General features: G+C 41.9%; 1 protein-coding gene across 5 annotated transcripts in view; it reads right to left on the bottom strand.

Annotated features, from left to right (window-relative positions):
- TENT4A (terminal nucleotidyltransferase 4A) overlaps positions 1-15,826 on the bottom strand; it is a 149,355-nt gene that overhangs the window by 77,150 nt on the left and 56,379 nt on the right. For all 5 annotated transcript variants that reach the window (XM_043540283.1, XM_043540282.1, XM_037893361.2 and 2 more), the window contains exons 8-10: positions 10,827-10,953; positions 2,537-2,637; positions 1,784-1,953 (exon numbers count right to left, since the gene is read on the bottom strand). In XM_043540283.1, the coding sequence (XP_043396218.1) occupies positions 1,784-1,953; positions 2,537-2,637; positions 10,827-10,953 (398 nt within the window). The remainder of the gene's footprint in view (positions 1-1,783; positions 1,954-2,536; positions 2,638-10,826; positions 10,954-15,826) is intronic.

Below are 15,826 nucleotides of genomic sequence, written 5' to 3' on the forward strand. Positions count from 1 at the left end.
TTTAAAAATGGGCTCTGACTTCAGTCTCACATTTAAAGTAATAGACTGCACTCAGGCAAGGTAAGGGAACAGGGAAATGTGGGAGGAAACTGCAGAGGCGAGGTGAGGAGTAGGAAACTGAGGGGAAGAAGTGACTATGAAGTCATAAGGCAAGAGAATGAGAGAAAGATAGGTATAGCCCCTTCCCCTAACCCAAAATGAAAGGAATATTCCAAGCGGCCAGAGTAGGGAGATACACGTTGTGTATAAATTTAAGGTTGAATTTTGAACCTGAAATGAACACAAATCTGGGATGGGCTATTTACACTTGAGATGAAAAAAATGAAAAACCATGTATTAACTTTTTGAAGTTTGATTTTTTGGCATCTGTTTCTGAATGCTTGTGGTTGGCACTACTGCTGAAGGGAGCCATCCATTTGATGACAACCTGACTAACTTGCTGTGTGCTTAATCTTTCCTGTGTGATTAAGATTGATGACTATGACAAGACAGCTGTCTTAGATGCCTTAATTTCCTTGATCTGTGTTAATCTGGACAGGATACAGAAACTACTTTAGTCTCCTAAAAACATATGAAGATCAAGTATCTGCTGATATGTAGATCAGTTGCCTTTTATACAGTTGGTGACAAGGTGATGTACCTCAAGGCAGAAGGATGGTGCTGCCCTTTGTGGCTCTTACCATCTCAGAATGCCTTCTAGAATTTCTGTTAGGCAATGGTGACAAGAAGATATAGTGAAGTTAGATGAACCTCTGAGAAGTGGGGTTTGTCTGCTAGGTGTTAATTTCTTTTGCAACTTGGGAGTCTCACTAAATTCCAAATTTGTTTTAGCAGCTTTTAGGGGTAGTCAGAACAGGTGCTCTTCATTTGCTTCTGGCCAGGAGGTTGAATCATCTCTCTAGCTACAGATCTACAATGGTTCATGGTTTTGACACTTCAAGACTAGATTACTGCAATGTGTTCTATTTAAGCACTACATCTTTAATCCATTCAAAATCTGTACCTCGCCCAGAATGCTGCAGTAGGCTTGAGCGAAGTACCTCACTATGAGCATATTACAATGTTGCTTTATAAGCTATACTGTCCACCTGTGGGTTTTGGTGTGGAGTTTATAGGCACTGTTATTGACCTAAAGAGTCATAAAAGGACGAGGGGCTATCTAATGACAAACCATCTCTTTTCATGTCATACTGTTGCAGTTAAGTTCAGCAGCTGCACAAAATCTCCATATGAGAAGGTGCAGATAGCATGGCTATATTCATGAGGGCCCCTTGGCTTTGGAATTTACACCCCACCCCTTGGTCCAAAAATAGTAAGTTTATTCACTTTCATGGCATGCTGTGAGGCTCATCTCCTCATGTGGGGTTTTATGAGGAAGATTTTGCTTGATGGGCAACATCAGGAAGTGGTACTTTCCCCACACTTTTTTGCTTTACAGTGTACTGATGGATTTGGGGTTTTATATCTGCTGACGTTTTAAAGAAAACTGCAAAGAGTGCCTAGAGCTTCAGATAGCCTGTTTAATTCTTAGTTACAAAAGGGGGGAAAACAGCTTGTTACTGACTACTAGTTTATGTTTTAGTAAGTTTGATGAAGACACAAGAACACAAATGAATATCAACTTCTTATGGCAGGTTAGAATGATATATTGAAACTTTACTTTAAAAAAAATAAAGTAGTGCACTAAGTGCTGCCATTTTAGCTAATAGACCACTGTAGCTTTGTAGAGGAACTTTCTGGTAATTTAATCTATTAAGGAAGAAAAAAAACCCAAACAACTTACAATATCACTGCCAGAGAGTGATGATACAGAAGAGGCAGATGAACCAGAGGACAACTGTTGGGTACTAGTTAATGACAAAGCCAAGTGTTGGTTGAAGGGTGATTCAGAGCCTCTGTTCTGTTGTTCTGCACTGCACGGCGTTATGTGCTCTCTTACTTTCATTCTATTGTCTGTTGATAAAAACAGGATCATCATTTAGAAGCACATGAAACCCCATCACCTTGTAGTTTAGAAAAAAGTACCTCGCAAAGTTTCATTAACTAGCTAATGTTAAAAGTTTTCAACAGCAAGAGTCTCAGGCTACGTCTACGATGCCCTGTAGTTTGGACTACATGGGAGTGAATAACTGTGCGCACCAAAGTGCTATGGTAACTCCCATATGAAGACACTGAGGGAATGAACTAAAAGGTTCCTAGTTCGCATTACCACAGTCACCTTTAACAAAGGCTACAATAATGAGAACTAGAAACCTTTTAGTTCATGCCTGCAGCATCCACACAGGGGAGTTTCAGTGCAGCACTGTGGTGCGCATGGCTATTCAAACCCCCATAGTCCAAATATACATAGCCATATACACAAGCTCTCCATCTTGAAATAAAATTCTGCAGTAAGGTCTCATGCACCTGAATTTAGTGAATAGCCCAGTACAGAAAACATATTTACAATTGGATCAGTCTAAGAAAGTTCTTGTTCTGTGTTTCTTGGAAAGTATTTTAGTAATTTGAAGCTTCTGAGATCAACTCCTGTACTTACCAATATCAGGTGACAGACTACTTTTGCCTCCCCATGTCTTTTTAATCCATGCTCTGTAATCAATCACTTCCTGTGTCACTTTGATGATTCTACCTAATGTGCTAGAAACAAAGTTATACTTGTAGACCAAAAAAAAAAAATTAGTGCGGAAACAAAGAGGTTAGATATTCAAAAACTCTATTCTACATGTACAACTACTCAAGTGAACTAGATTGATTTAAGATTTAAAGAAATAACCAGGGCATTATCTTCACTTCCATGACTTAGTTTGCTTACTATTCAGTTTAAACACTGGAAATGCAGACTTGCTATTAAGTGAAATTTGTTGCACTTCCTAACTTTACTAGTGTTAGTGACACTATAGTTGAAATGGACTCTGTCAGAAGCACAAGTTTCAACCAAACTTGTCCATAGTAACACCTTTAATAATTAAAATAATTGTACTGGATAATAAGAGCACCTCAGAGGTTACAAGCATTCCCTAGGGAAACTACATAATCATGGCTTCCTTATATCCTTCATGGACTCTCAATTAGACTATAAGGAATTCATGGAGTAGAAACCTCAAAGTTAATACAGATCTTGGTCTCAGACTCGTTTTGACACTGAAAGACCCTCAATCTTTTGCTGTAGATTTAAAAAAATGGGGGAATTAAAGGATATTAAATCCCTACAAAAAATGCACAATGTTCAGCATACAGTTGCTTGGAGACATCAGGAACAGAGGAAAAAATGGTACAAGTGGTGTGGGATTGCCTGGCTACTGAACTCCAAGAAGCAGAATTATATTTCTGGCAACTATACTATTTACATTTATTAGAACGAATCCTAAATCTTAGAGATTCAGACTGCAGAGATAACACGTACAAGCTTCTTTGATGACCATGGGGATACACCAGGACCAGGACTACTTAAAGACTGAGCCCAAGGAGGGCTAGAGAGACACCACCAGAGGAGTACTGAGGCCCTGGTGGACTGTATATCCCCGAAGAGGCCTGTTCTGGTTCACATGCGGACAGTGTGAGAGACTCTTTTGGAGGGCTGAGTCCCTGAAAAAAACCACCTGAAAACTACTGAAAGGGGTCACCAGACCTGAAAGAATGCAGATACACTCAACCAGACAGGGCGCTCAGGAGACGTGAGTGCCGACCCTGTTACATTTGGTACCAGCAGTGGGATTCTTCGGACCAACCCCTGATTAACAAGGGGCACGATCATAGAGGAGGTGATCTGCTTGTTGGTGCAGACCAACAGACAACAGATAGCTGCGATGCAACAGCAGCAAGAACAGCAGCAGTGCACCCAGACCCTGCTGATGCATCTGATCGAGCACCTGCAGAGGCAAAAGGAGGCCAAGTTTGCAACACAACAGTAGTGGTGTGAGATCCACTCCAAGAAGCAGGAGTGGAAAGAGAGACTTCAGCCACGTCACATCTGGTAACTTAGTGGGTTTAGCAGGCGAGAGGCCTGAAGCCCAGCCACTGAAATGTCAGGGTGTGGACAGTTGGGGAATTTAAGAAGGGCTTGCCCTGGCAGGAACTGCAAGGTTTAACTGCTTTTATTTGGAGAGTTGGGCCACATAAAAAGATTTTGCCCTTTAAAGGGCTGGGCTCAATGCAAGGGGAAAGGCAAGAACCCCAGTGACAGACCAGATGAAAAGGGGATGCTGGGTGCAAATCCCTATGAGTTAGCAGTAGGTGCTCCAGAACTGACAGGGGAACCAGGCAAGGGTGACTCTGGGCAGCAGGACAGTAGGGCTATTTCAAGGGCCCCAAGAAATACACAACTCATGGCCAAAGCAAGGGAAAAGGCAGTGTGTTTTGCCTGCAGGATGGCAGGGCATTTAAAGAGATATTGCCCTCTTAGAGAAAGGAGGGGCAACAAGGGAAAAGAAGGATATCAAAGGTTGAGGCAAGACTGAGACAGTCAAAAGAGAGACTGGGTGGGTTTCTCAGCCCTCATGCAGGAGAGGCCAGACGGCAGCCTAGGACCAGAAGGGTTTGGAACCAACTAAGTAAGGAGGCAGAGGAGCTGAGAACCAGAGGAAGAATGGCAAAAGGGGTTCAGATGGAGCCTCAAGTACAGGATAACATAGGGACCCAGACAGATTCCCAGGAACAACAGGATACAGTTGGGACCCCAAGCTGGACCTCACAGTGAACAGGTTAGCATAGGGTCTCAGACAGGGTCGCCCCAAGGGAAAAAGGTAGAGCAGGCCAGTTCTATGAATTCCCTCTTAAGTGTTGACGAGCTAACCAAATGGCTGGAGTCAACAGGGAGTGAAATGGAGGATCTTAAGGTGCCAAAGGGAGCACCTGGCCATGGATCTCCAGTTCGCTAAGGAGGAGTAAAAGCACCTGCTCCACTTGGTATACGACCTCGAGACAGCTCGGCACACAGGGATGGACAAGCTGTGGCGTGCAGAGACCCCGAAGTCCAGGAGGCAAAGGTGAACTGAAAGGATTCTTAAATGCTCTCAGGTAAGAGAGACCTGGGAGAGTAGATCCTGACTAAAGGGGGCAAAAGGACACATAAAAACACTCTAGATAGAGAGGTCAGGAAGAGAGAAGACCCTGATAAAGTGGGGCAAGAGACTAGTAGAACTGCCACCCAAATCCTACTGGGGAGGGGAGGGGTGAGATGGAGTGGACTAGACCAAAGGCTCCCTGCTGGAGGCGTCATGGTTCTGCCACACCCATCCCAGCAAAGGAGCAGTGGAGAAGTCCTCCAAGCAGCCTAGAGTGGTTGCAAGGAAGCCACCAATCAGAGGGGCTTCTGCAACAGCCAATCAGGGGCCAGGAGGGTCATATAAAAGGAGCAGCAGAACAGAGCAGCAGTTACTAGCTGCTGCTTGGAGCTGGAGAAGAAAGGACTGAGTGCCTGGCTGGAAGAGCAGCAGGACCACAGACAGCTAAATTGGGGCAAGGACTGGGGAAGTGAGAGGCTCCTGCCTGGCTGCTAGGACTGAGCCAAAGACAATTTGCTGGCAGGGGTTGGGGGAGCAATGAAGGAGCTCCTGGCAAGCTGCTGGGACTAAGCAGGGACAGAGCATGGGGAGGGCCGCAGGAAAATAGTGTCTCTGGGGAGGAAGCCCTAGGGATATGGCCCCATACCAGGATGGTGACTACTTAAAGACTGAGCCCAGGGAGGGCTAGAGAGACACCACCAGAGAGGTGCTGAGATAGGCCCTGGTGGACTGTATACCCTGGAAGAGGCCTGTTCTGGTTCTCATGCAGACAGTGTGAGAGAGACTCGGCTGGAAGGCTGAGACGCTGCAGGGGAGAAGCCACTTGAGAACCACCGAAAGGGGTCGTCACAACTGAAAGAACGCAGACGCACCCAACCAGAGGGGTGCTCACAAGAGGTGGACTCTGACCCTATTACAGTAAGGCTTCTATAGTAGGGGTCTATGGGCCACAAGTTGAATTTCTAAAGGGGTCTGCACCATCATTTGAAATTTTGTAGTGGTCAGCAAATAAAAAAGGTTGAAAAACCACTGTACTATAATGGGCTTGTCCTCTCTACTTCACACCTGCCCTCTAGCCTCATGCCTTTTTGTGGTAGCTTTTTCTCTTTAAGTTTAGAGAAAAGGGGGAAAAATACATCTGAGTAAACAATCTTACTAAGAAGATTCAGTTACCAGCAGCCCACAGTCACTTAGCCCTCTAATTTAGAAGACTGAACGGTATTTTAGAAAAACAGACTCAAAGCATGATCTACAGCAGAACCCAAAGACAAATCTTTCCTCTAGCACTGACTCCATGTGTTGCACTGGGCAAGTTTATTCCTAAGGCTGTGTCGATGAAGTGAGCTGTAGCTCACGAAAGCTTATGCTCAAATAAATTTGTTAGTCTCTAAGGTGCCACAAGTACTTCTTTTCTTTTTGTGGATACAAATTAACACGGCTGCTACTCAGAAACCTTCAAAATTATGTTAACCTAACATACATCAGTATACAGACCATGCAGTTATAAAATTGTTGTGTGTGCAGACTTGGCTCCTTGTTTCTGTGATGCACATCCTCACTAAGAGTGCTTGTATCAAGTGTATGGTCAGTGTGGGCATTGTGGGACTGCTCCTGAAAGCTAATAACTGTCAATGTAAAAAACAGTGTATGCACTGATACCGCATAGATCTAGTTACATCAGCTGTAACTCTACGCTGCTTGGGGAGGTGGTGTTACTAAAATGACAGAGGCATTTACATGGTGGGAGCCAAATTTAAGTGAAGACATTTCCACAGCTAGGTCAGTGCAAGGCATCTTATGTCAACCTAACCACGCAGTGTAGAGTAGGTCTTAGTTTCCTCATCATTAAAATAGGGATCAGGCCTACATCAGGTGATCCATTAGTGTTTTTAAAGTGATTAGATGGAGTGTTAAAGTACTAAAATACTTTTAAATTTTGAAACATTTACATCACGGTGTGGTCATTGAAAAATGGAACCCTGTTTGTTTCCTTAAGTGTTTATGAAGGAATAGAATATAGTTTTTAAAACCCTACTATTTATGCCTAGACCCTGGTGTGTCACTTCCAACATTGAAACAATTGATGGATTAGATGTCATTATTGAGCAAGAGCTGTTCTTTAGTACTAATCTGTGGCAGCTCTGAAGATTTTTTCCAAAGGGAATAGAGCTTAGACTAGACCTTCAATACATCTCAAATAATGCTTCCAGAGAATTCAACATGTAAAACTAAGCAAATAAAACAGATAGCAGCAAGTAACCTCAGAATGGATATAGGTTTGTGACAAATTAAGACAAGAGTAGGAAGTCCAATTTTCTATTGATCTAAATTTTCATGGTGGCCCGAAATAATGGGGGGAGGGTCAGACAATAGAGACAGATTCAAAAAGTAAACGCTGTATAACTCTTAAAACACAAACAGTCATGTCCAAACAGAAAAAATAAATAGCCTTAAATCAAACTCAAATAAGTTCTCAAGCAGCATTTTCTTTCTTTGCCTACGTGTAAATTTTGATCATCGATGGAAATATTTATCAGTTTTTTGTATGGCGAAATCGACAGTTATCCAGATTTACATATAAATAAATCTAATCCTTCCAAGCTTAGATGTAATTAAACATTATGCTTGTATAACCCAAACTCTTAAAGCAACAAATAGCAGCCTATCTTGTAATGACTGGGGAAAGCCTAGGAACACCAGTGTTACTGGCATACAAATACAGGGGATGTTGGTTCTACTACCCATCAAGTTAACATAGAATAAACTGCAAGTCCTCACATCAGAGGAATGCTTTTGCAAGCCTCTATTACAATCTCCTCTCCTCAAATGGTCATCTTGAAGAATCTGTTCTCCTTCATAGCCTCTGTACTGAAGATCTTATTTCCCCCAAGACTGGTATATCCTCAGATGATGATTGCCCTTGGAGGGGGAGCAACTGAGTCTCAGCCATGCACAAAGGAATGTAATGTCCTTTTAACAAATGAGACCCTGAGGGCAGATATGACCACCAAAGATATTTCCTTATAGGTAACAAAGGAAACCATACCTAGTCATTTGAAAGGTAAAGTCAGTGTTTGAAAAACCAGGTTCACAGATCCTGTTCATGAAGCCTTCTTTTAAAAAAGCAGAATACATGAAGATTCCTGCCTCCTGAAAAGACAGTGTTCCCACTGCTGGTAACTTTACTCAGGATGTTGTGACTAAGGTCTTTTTGGAATTTAAGAACTAGGGATAGGCTACCTAATGTGTGCAATTTTGAGATCCACTCTCCTTGCATCAGACACTATCCAGACCTACTTGTATGTAGTAACAGAATTACTAACATTGGAGTGTCTATCAACCAAGGAATTACCTGCAGTATACTAAATTCACTCTTCTGCACTCAGTTCTACATGTAAGAATCATCCTGGGATATAAAACAAGACTGGACTCCACATTAGGTGACATAGAGCCACTTTTCATACACAAGCTATGGTAAAACCAACAAGTTGGCTAGACATACCAAACAAGGTATGCCTAAGCACAATAAATTTTTCGCTCCACCATGGCCCAGAGAAGAGAGGTGAAGGCATACCAAGATGTCCGACAATAAAAAAAACTTATTTATCTTATCCAAATATCTGAAGAGATCTAGTTGTCTGGTAGAGTCTGCCTACCTTCAGAATCTGGTCCAACTTTTGAGTCTCATTCCCAAGTCTGCTCAGACATTAAGCTTCCCTTCTATATAAATGGTTGATCATTTGTCCTTCAATATCGAACATAGGTAAGTAAGTTTAGTTCTCTGGTTGTTACTGTTGGCAAATTTTGCAAGCTTGCGTGTTAATCAAACTGGGACGATAATATGTGCAGGAGTATAGGGGACGGAGAGTGGCCTGAATTAAGAGAACTATTGAGATAGATTTGGAAAGGGAAAGAGATAGAGCACATACCATAAACAGGGGGGAAGATAAGGCAAGAGAGTGAGGAACACACTAAAAACAATGCAGGAAAAGCCATACTGATACTCTGTCCTAGGAAAGAAAACTGGATGAAGCCTTAAGGAATGGAAGTTAGGATTCCAGGATAGGGAAACTGAGCTACCCCCTTGTTTTTAACAGATAATCTTATGGACTTGAGGCTTTAGAGTTTGGTCCCATAATCAAAGCCTTACAGGTCTTGTTTGAGTTTGGAGAGCCTTCATGTGCTTCCCAAATCCAAGACTTCTGCATTCAAAGAAGTTACCCCTTCCTCAGAAGTGTCAGTTCTTTGTTTAAGAGGGATGGGTTGTGTGATTTGTTCTCTCCAGCTAGGAGCTGAAAGGACCAAGAAATACAAAATGATATCTAAAGTTTCCTTGTCTAGCGTGCCTCTATCATGTATGCCTAAATGCACTGGCAAAGTAAGAGATTATCGGCAAGAGCTTGCAGCACAAGAACAGAACGCAACTCCCCACATGACCACACAAAGGCCTAACAAACCTCAAGGACCCCTCAACTGCTCCATCCCTTGCTACCGAAGCAGAGGGAGTGAGAGATTGTTGGATGCAGAGTCTTTGATAGCTAGTTCCCAGAATTACCTCGAAATGCAAAGGGGCTAACTTTGTATAACTGTGTATGTACTACTCTTGTTACCTTCCCCTCCTTGACAGACTCTGCCTTAGTGATAAGGGGAAAGTCTAATCTGAGTACCAACTGGGTCAGTCTAGCAGCAAGTGAGCAGGGAGGTCATGACTGCACATCAGATGACAGGAAAGAAAGTCTGGAGATCCACAGTCACCATGTTAAAAGCAAGTATTAGGCCACTTGCAGTAGGCCCAGAAATGTGAAAGACTGAATCCACTTTGTGGTAGAGAGAAGAGATGCTAAGACTTTCTGCTAAAGCAAAACAGTAGAGGCATTTTGCCACGTCTAGCCTTTCAGAGCATACCAACACTGCAACCAAGAAGCTTAATTACATGGGGAAATTTTCCAGCATGATTCCACTTGTTATACATGGGTAACTCCCCATATAGACATTTATTCCATAACTAGTGGTATAATTATACTCATAATTATGCCAACAAGTTTCCCCATATAGATAAGCCTTAAGCAAGACTCTTCAGCAGAACTGCCTCCAATCTGGCCAAAGGGATTTAATTCAACACATTCACACATACAAGGTCCATCTGGAGTTGCAAATGCAGAGAGCTTAGACGACTCATCAGCACTTTGCTGTAAAATGCTATATAGGTTACATGCATTATAAATATCAAAGCTTAAAAATGAGTACATGTAAACTTATGGCCATTTGAAAATTATGTATAGAGCATGAATAGTGTTATCTTAGTGATTTATTAAAGCAATATTTAAAAACTGCGTAAACACTAGCCTGGCTTTGTTCAGGTGGTCTGTTTTAACCATCACTCCTCAATCTTTGCATCTTATAGCTACACATGCACAAATATGCTACTGAACTTAAGAAAGCAGTGCACACTTTTGAGTAATATTTAAAATAGATTGCTTGAGGAAAAGAAGAGGATGTATCCAGAACAGAGACCAGCATATCTACTAGATTCCATCCATGCTGAGGAAAGGGAGATAAAGGAATAAAAGCCCCCACCTCCCACCAGATTTGTTAGGCAGTCTGCTACATTTCCCTAAACAGACACTTCAAGTCACGTACACCAAAACATGCATTCTTACAACACAAAGTTTAGTAATGAATACATCTGTGCAAATTTCAATAGAATGGTAGTATACAACAAATAAATACCCCTTCTTATATTTGAGAAGATTCTAAAAAGTATTTTTAGATATTCCTATCTGATTACATAAACATATGCATATTTAAGAAGTGGACTATTACCTCTCAGAATCTCTATTTGGATATGATCTTGCAAGCGGCGATACTGCATGACTAAGAACAATGTAGGCATAATCAAAAACTTGTTTCACTTGCATGGCACCGTAAGAACTTCTGCCAACGTCATTTCCTGGAACAATGTGACAATTATCGATTAACAGATTTTTAAACTAGTAACCAGAAAATCCTGTCAGCCTGAAAGCTCAATACCAAAGAAGCTTCACCACGGATGGTATGAGTTGATTATCCGAAGGATCTCATGCTGAAAATTTGTTCTTGCACACCAAAGTGTGCTAACAAAACTGCCAAACTGAATTAGGGCAGCCAGTCAGGTGACTGTCGTCTGGCACTTTACGAATGCCAGTTTTTAAGCGTGGCAACGTAAAAAAACTCAATCCCAATAAAGAGGATTAGAATAAAACCTATAAAATAAATTTCAAGTAATCCCTGTTAAAAGTAGCTTCAATCTACCCTGCATTATTTGTATGGGGAAGGTATCTGAAATTTCTTAAAATAAGTTATATATTAATGTGAATAATAAAGCACACCAGAACACCTCCATGACTAATCTCTTCTCTTTTTGAATTAACAGTTTTTGTTACTTTGGAGTTCACTGCCTCTCCTGTTCTTACCTCATCTACACTAACCAGAAGACTCAATATGCTACAGAGATTGAAAAGCAAAACAAGGTTAGTAGTTGTCCATAAGTTAGATGGGGAACTGCCATCACCCGCCAACTGTCGTAGCAAGAAAACTCCAAACCAACACAACTTCAGTTATTTGTGACCCAAGAAAGGAATGATATGCACTGTAATTAGAACCTTACAAAAAGGCAGGAAAGCCTGTAAAACTAGTGTTGCAACTTCAGAGTTTGTTCCTAGAAATTGCAATTCATGGACTAAATAATTCAGAACAAAAAAAAATAGAAGGAGAATTTACTAATGCTGCTTTAAGGGCAGTTGAGCTGAAGAGGTATAAAGCATCAGAAGGATGATTGATAACCACCTCTTTTCCAAACGTTTAAGAGCAAAACCTAGAACAATTCCTCCAGTTGCCCCTAAATAAGAAACTACGGCCCGCGTGCCACATCCAGCCCTCGGGACCGTCATTCCTGGTCCCTGAGCTCCCGGATGGGGAGGGTAGCCCCCAGCCCCTCCCCTGCTGTGTCCCCCCCCCCCGCAACCTTAGTTCGCCACGCTGCCAGTGCTCTGGGCCGCCGCTCCTGCTGGGCAGTGCAGCGATGTGGCTGGCTCCAGCCAGGCGGCATGGCTGCGAGCTCCTGCTGCTCTGAGCGGCATAGTAAGGGGGGGGGAGGGGTTTGGATAAGGGGCATGGAGTCCCAGGGGGCAGGCAGGGAGCAGAGATTTGGGGAGGGGGGGTCGTCAGTCAGGGGACGGGGGGTTGGATAGGGGGTGGGGTCCAGGGGACAAGGAGCAGGGGGGGTTGGATGGGTGGGGGGTTCTGAGGGGGGGCGGGAAGTGGGAGGGGGCAGATAGGGGGCAGGGGCCAGGCTATTTGGGGAGGCACAGCCTTCCCTACTCAGCTCTCCATACAGTTTTGCAACTCCCATGTGGCCCTTGGGCCAAAAAAGTTTGCCCACCCCTGCCCTAGATCCAAGACCAGTCACTTTAAGAAGACAGTGGCATGAATCATGCCAAATCCTAGTTGGATGAAACACAATCTTGAAGTGAAGTTTAGTCACTTTTCAGAGCAGAACCTTATTTCTAGTCCACTGACTACGGTATTGTACAGTTAGTCTGTCTCAATTATCTTCTGAGGCCTGAAGCCTCAGAAACCAACTGTTTCCACTTCACTTATTACCAGTAATAAAGTTTCTGCAGGCCAAATTAAGCCCCTAATTATGCTTGTGCAACCACATTGCCTTGATAGGTTTGCAAAGGTATAGCTGGCGTGAACTTAATTCTTAGTTTCATAAAATTTAAGGCCAGAAGGGGCTATTAGATTATCTAGTTGGATCATCCTATATATCACAGGACATTAGTTTTCACAGATACCCATATGTTAAGCCCAAAGACTTCAGACCTTCAGTACTCAGGAGACTTTGTGCCACAGGGAAAGAACAGGAAAGACCAAGACAGGTGCCACCAATACCAAAATGGCAATGCAGGGATTTGAATAGGTAAGATATGCCTACCTGGCAGAAGATACTTAACCAACTGTTCACATCCAGTAAGTGACTTGGGGGCAGGGGGGAGGTTTTGGTTTTGTGGAACTTTGGGGCACTGACTACAGAGAGAGGTGGCTGTAAAGTTCTGACATCCTCTCTCTCTCAGTAGTAACGTTACCAATCTCCTGAGTGATATATTAGCTAGGGAAGCAGGAGAGATTTAAACCAACCATGAATGGGGAGGGTTATAAGGCAATAATGGTACAAATGCCCAAATATGTAAGCCAGCCCCAATGCATCATGCATATGACAAATCCAAGCACTAGGAGGCATATAAGGAACTTTTTAATTGTCTATATAAACTAGTGATAGCATCCTAGATAATAAATAAGAGGAACTGGAGATGCACATGTATGAGAGGATATAGGACATGGCTGATATTATTGAAATTTGATGGGATAGGTCACGACTGGAACATTAAAATCTATGGCTACAACTTGTTCCACAAAGATAGGATGGGAAAAAGGGAAGGAAGGCAGCACTCTATATGAAAGACACAGTTCCACAGTCAAACTATTCTGAGGTCCTGTGATTCTGAACTTCAATCCATAAGCATTAAAAAACTAGTAAAACTAAAGACAGGGGACTGATGGGCACCGGTTAGATTGCCAAACCTCAACTTGAGAACAGAACAAACTTCTCCCTAAACATCTAATGTGCAACCGGGGAAGCGGGTGTATCTGTGGGATATATCATGCAGTCAGTAATAAATTAACTATTATTTTTAGAAACTCCAAGGAAGTTTTAACATAAATCCTGCACCCAACATAGGGTAACTCAATATGAGGCTTCATTCTGACTGAATGAAGTCTTAACTGTTTACCTACAAATTAGCTGTTCCCTAGGTACTGGTGAAAATGACCAGCATTTATTTACCTTGTGCAAACAGAATACAGCACTCACCAGTAATTATGTATATTATGAAGGGCCAGTCTTCCAAAGCCTGAACCAACTGTTGGCATACAGACAGGAAACAAGCTTACGGTGGGAAGTGTTAATGGAAACTCAGAATTGTTCAAAGATATTCTACTGAATGCCCCAAAGCCATGATTTATAGATGAGGCCAAAAGGGACCATTCTGATAGTCAGGAATTAAGGAAATCCTCTGACCTGTGTTATCCTGGATATCAGATTAGACTAACTTCAACTTCCAGCCATAGGATCTTGTTATACCTTTGGCTGCTAGTCCAAATAGCCCTTCTACCTGATTTTCGTTCTCCAGGTAGGTACTTAGACTAATAAAGTCACCCTTTAACCTTCTCTTTGTTAAACTAAATAGATTAAGCTGTTGGAGTCTTACTATAAAATGTGTGTTCCATTTCTTTAATCCTTTTTGTGACTCTTCTCTGAACCCTGTCCAATTTATCAACCCCCTTCTTGAATTGTGAATACCAGCACTGGACACTGTATTCTACTAGAGGAGTAGAGGTCACACAAGTGTCAAATACAGAGGTAATATAATCTCCCTACTCCTACCTGAGATTCCAATTTTATCCATCCTAGTATCACATTCTTTCGGCCAGAGCATTGCATTGCATGCCCATGTTCAGCTGATTATCCACCATGACCCCCAAGTTTTTTTTGTCCGTCCCACTCCCCAGCTTCCCTGGATAGAGTTCCCGCCCCCAATCCTATAAATATGACCTACATTCTTCGTTCCTAGATGTAGGATTTCAAATTTGGTTGCAATGAACTGCGTATTGTTTGTTTGTGCCCAGTTTACCAAATTACGCAGATCACTCTGTATCAGTGACCTGTCCACTTCATTTACCTCTGCCCCAATCTTTGGGTCATCTGCAAACTAACAGTGATGATTTTATGTTGTCTTCCAGATCATTGATAAACAGTATTAAATAGTGTAGCGTCAAGAACTGATCCCTATGAAACCCTGACTAGAAATCCCCGACTTGACTATTCCTCATTTGCAGTTATATTTTATTTACTCACTTAATGTGCATGTTGATTTTGCATTCCAGTTTTTAAATAAAAAAGGTCATGAGGTACCAAGTCAATACTTTACAGATGTTTAAGTATATGACAACACTTTTACTTTATCAACAAACCTTGTAATCTCGTCAAAAAAGATCAAATTAGTTTGACAGGACCTATATTCCATAAACCCATATTGAGTAGCATTTATTATATTAACCTCCTTTAATTCTTTATTAATAGAGTCCCATATCAGTCATTCCATTATTTTGCTCAGGACCAATATCAGGCTGACAGGCCTATAATTACCCATGTCATCCTGTTTACCATTTTTAGATATTGGCACAACTTTACTTTGTGTTCCAAGACTCATTAAAAGTCAACTTTAATGAAAAAGAGACTCCCCTGACAGCTCTTTTAAAACTCTTGGATGCAACTCTTGGATGTGGAGCAGTTAGTTTTAAGATGTCTAACTTTTCTAGCTACTGTTTAACATTCTTCCAAGTTACTGTTCAAATAAAGTGTACCCTCAATATTGTCATATAAATATATCTCGCTTTTCCCCCAAATTGAATCATTCTGCCTTTTCTGCATTATTGACAATTCTACCATTTCCACTGAGTAACAGGACTGTTAAGATTCTTTTCAGTTCCTGATATTATCCTCAGCTCTGTTGGCCAGAGATTTGTGTTCTTTTTGTTTCCCTTCTAACTTTCCTACAATTCGTAGCTACCAATTTATTTATTACTATCCATTTCCTTTTGCTTCAATTTGTCATATATGTTTAAATTTTTATAGCTGTATTCACTTCCCCTCCAACCCATGTTGGTTTTTAACTAGCATGGCTTTCTTTTGACAGACTTGCTAGGCATTTAGTGAAATACTC

This window comes from Chelonia mydas, chromosome 2, assembly GCF_015237465.2.
Source record: "Chelonia mydas isolate rCheMyd1 chromosome 2, rCheMyd1.pri.v2, whole genome shotgun sequence".
NCBI classification, from domain to species: domain Eukaryota; kingdom Metazoa; phylum Chordata; order Testudines; family Cheloniidae; genus Chelonia; species Chelonia mydas.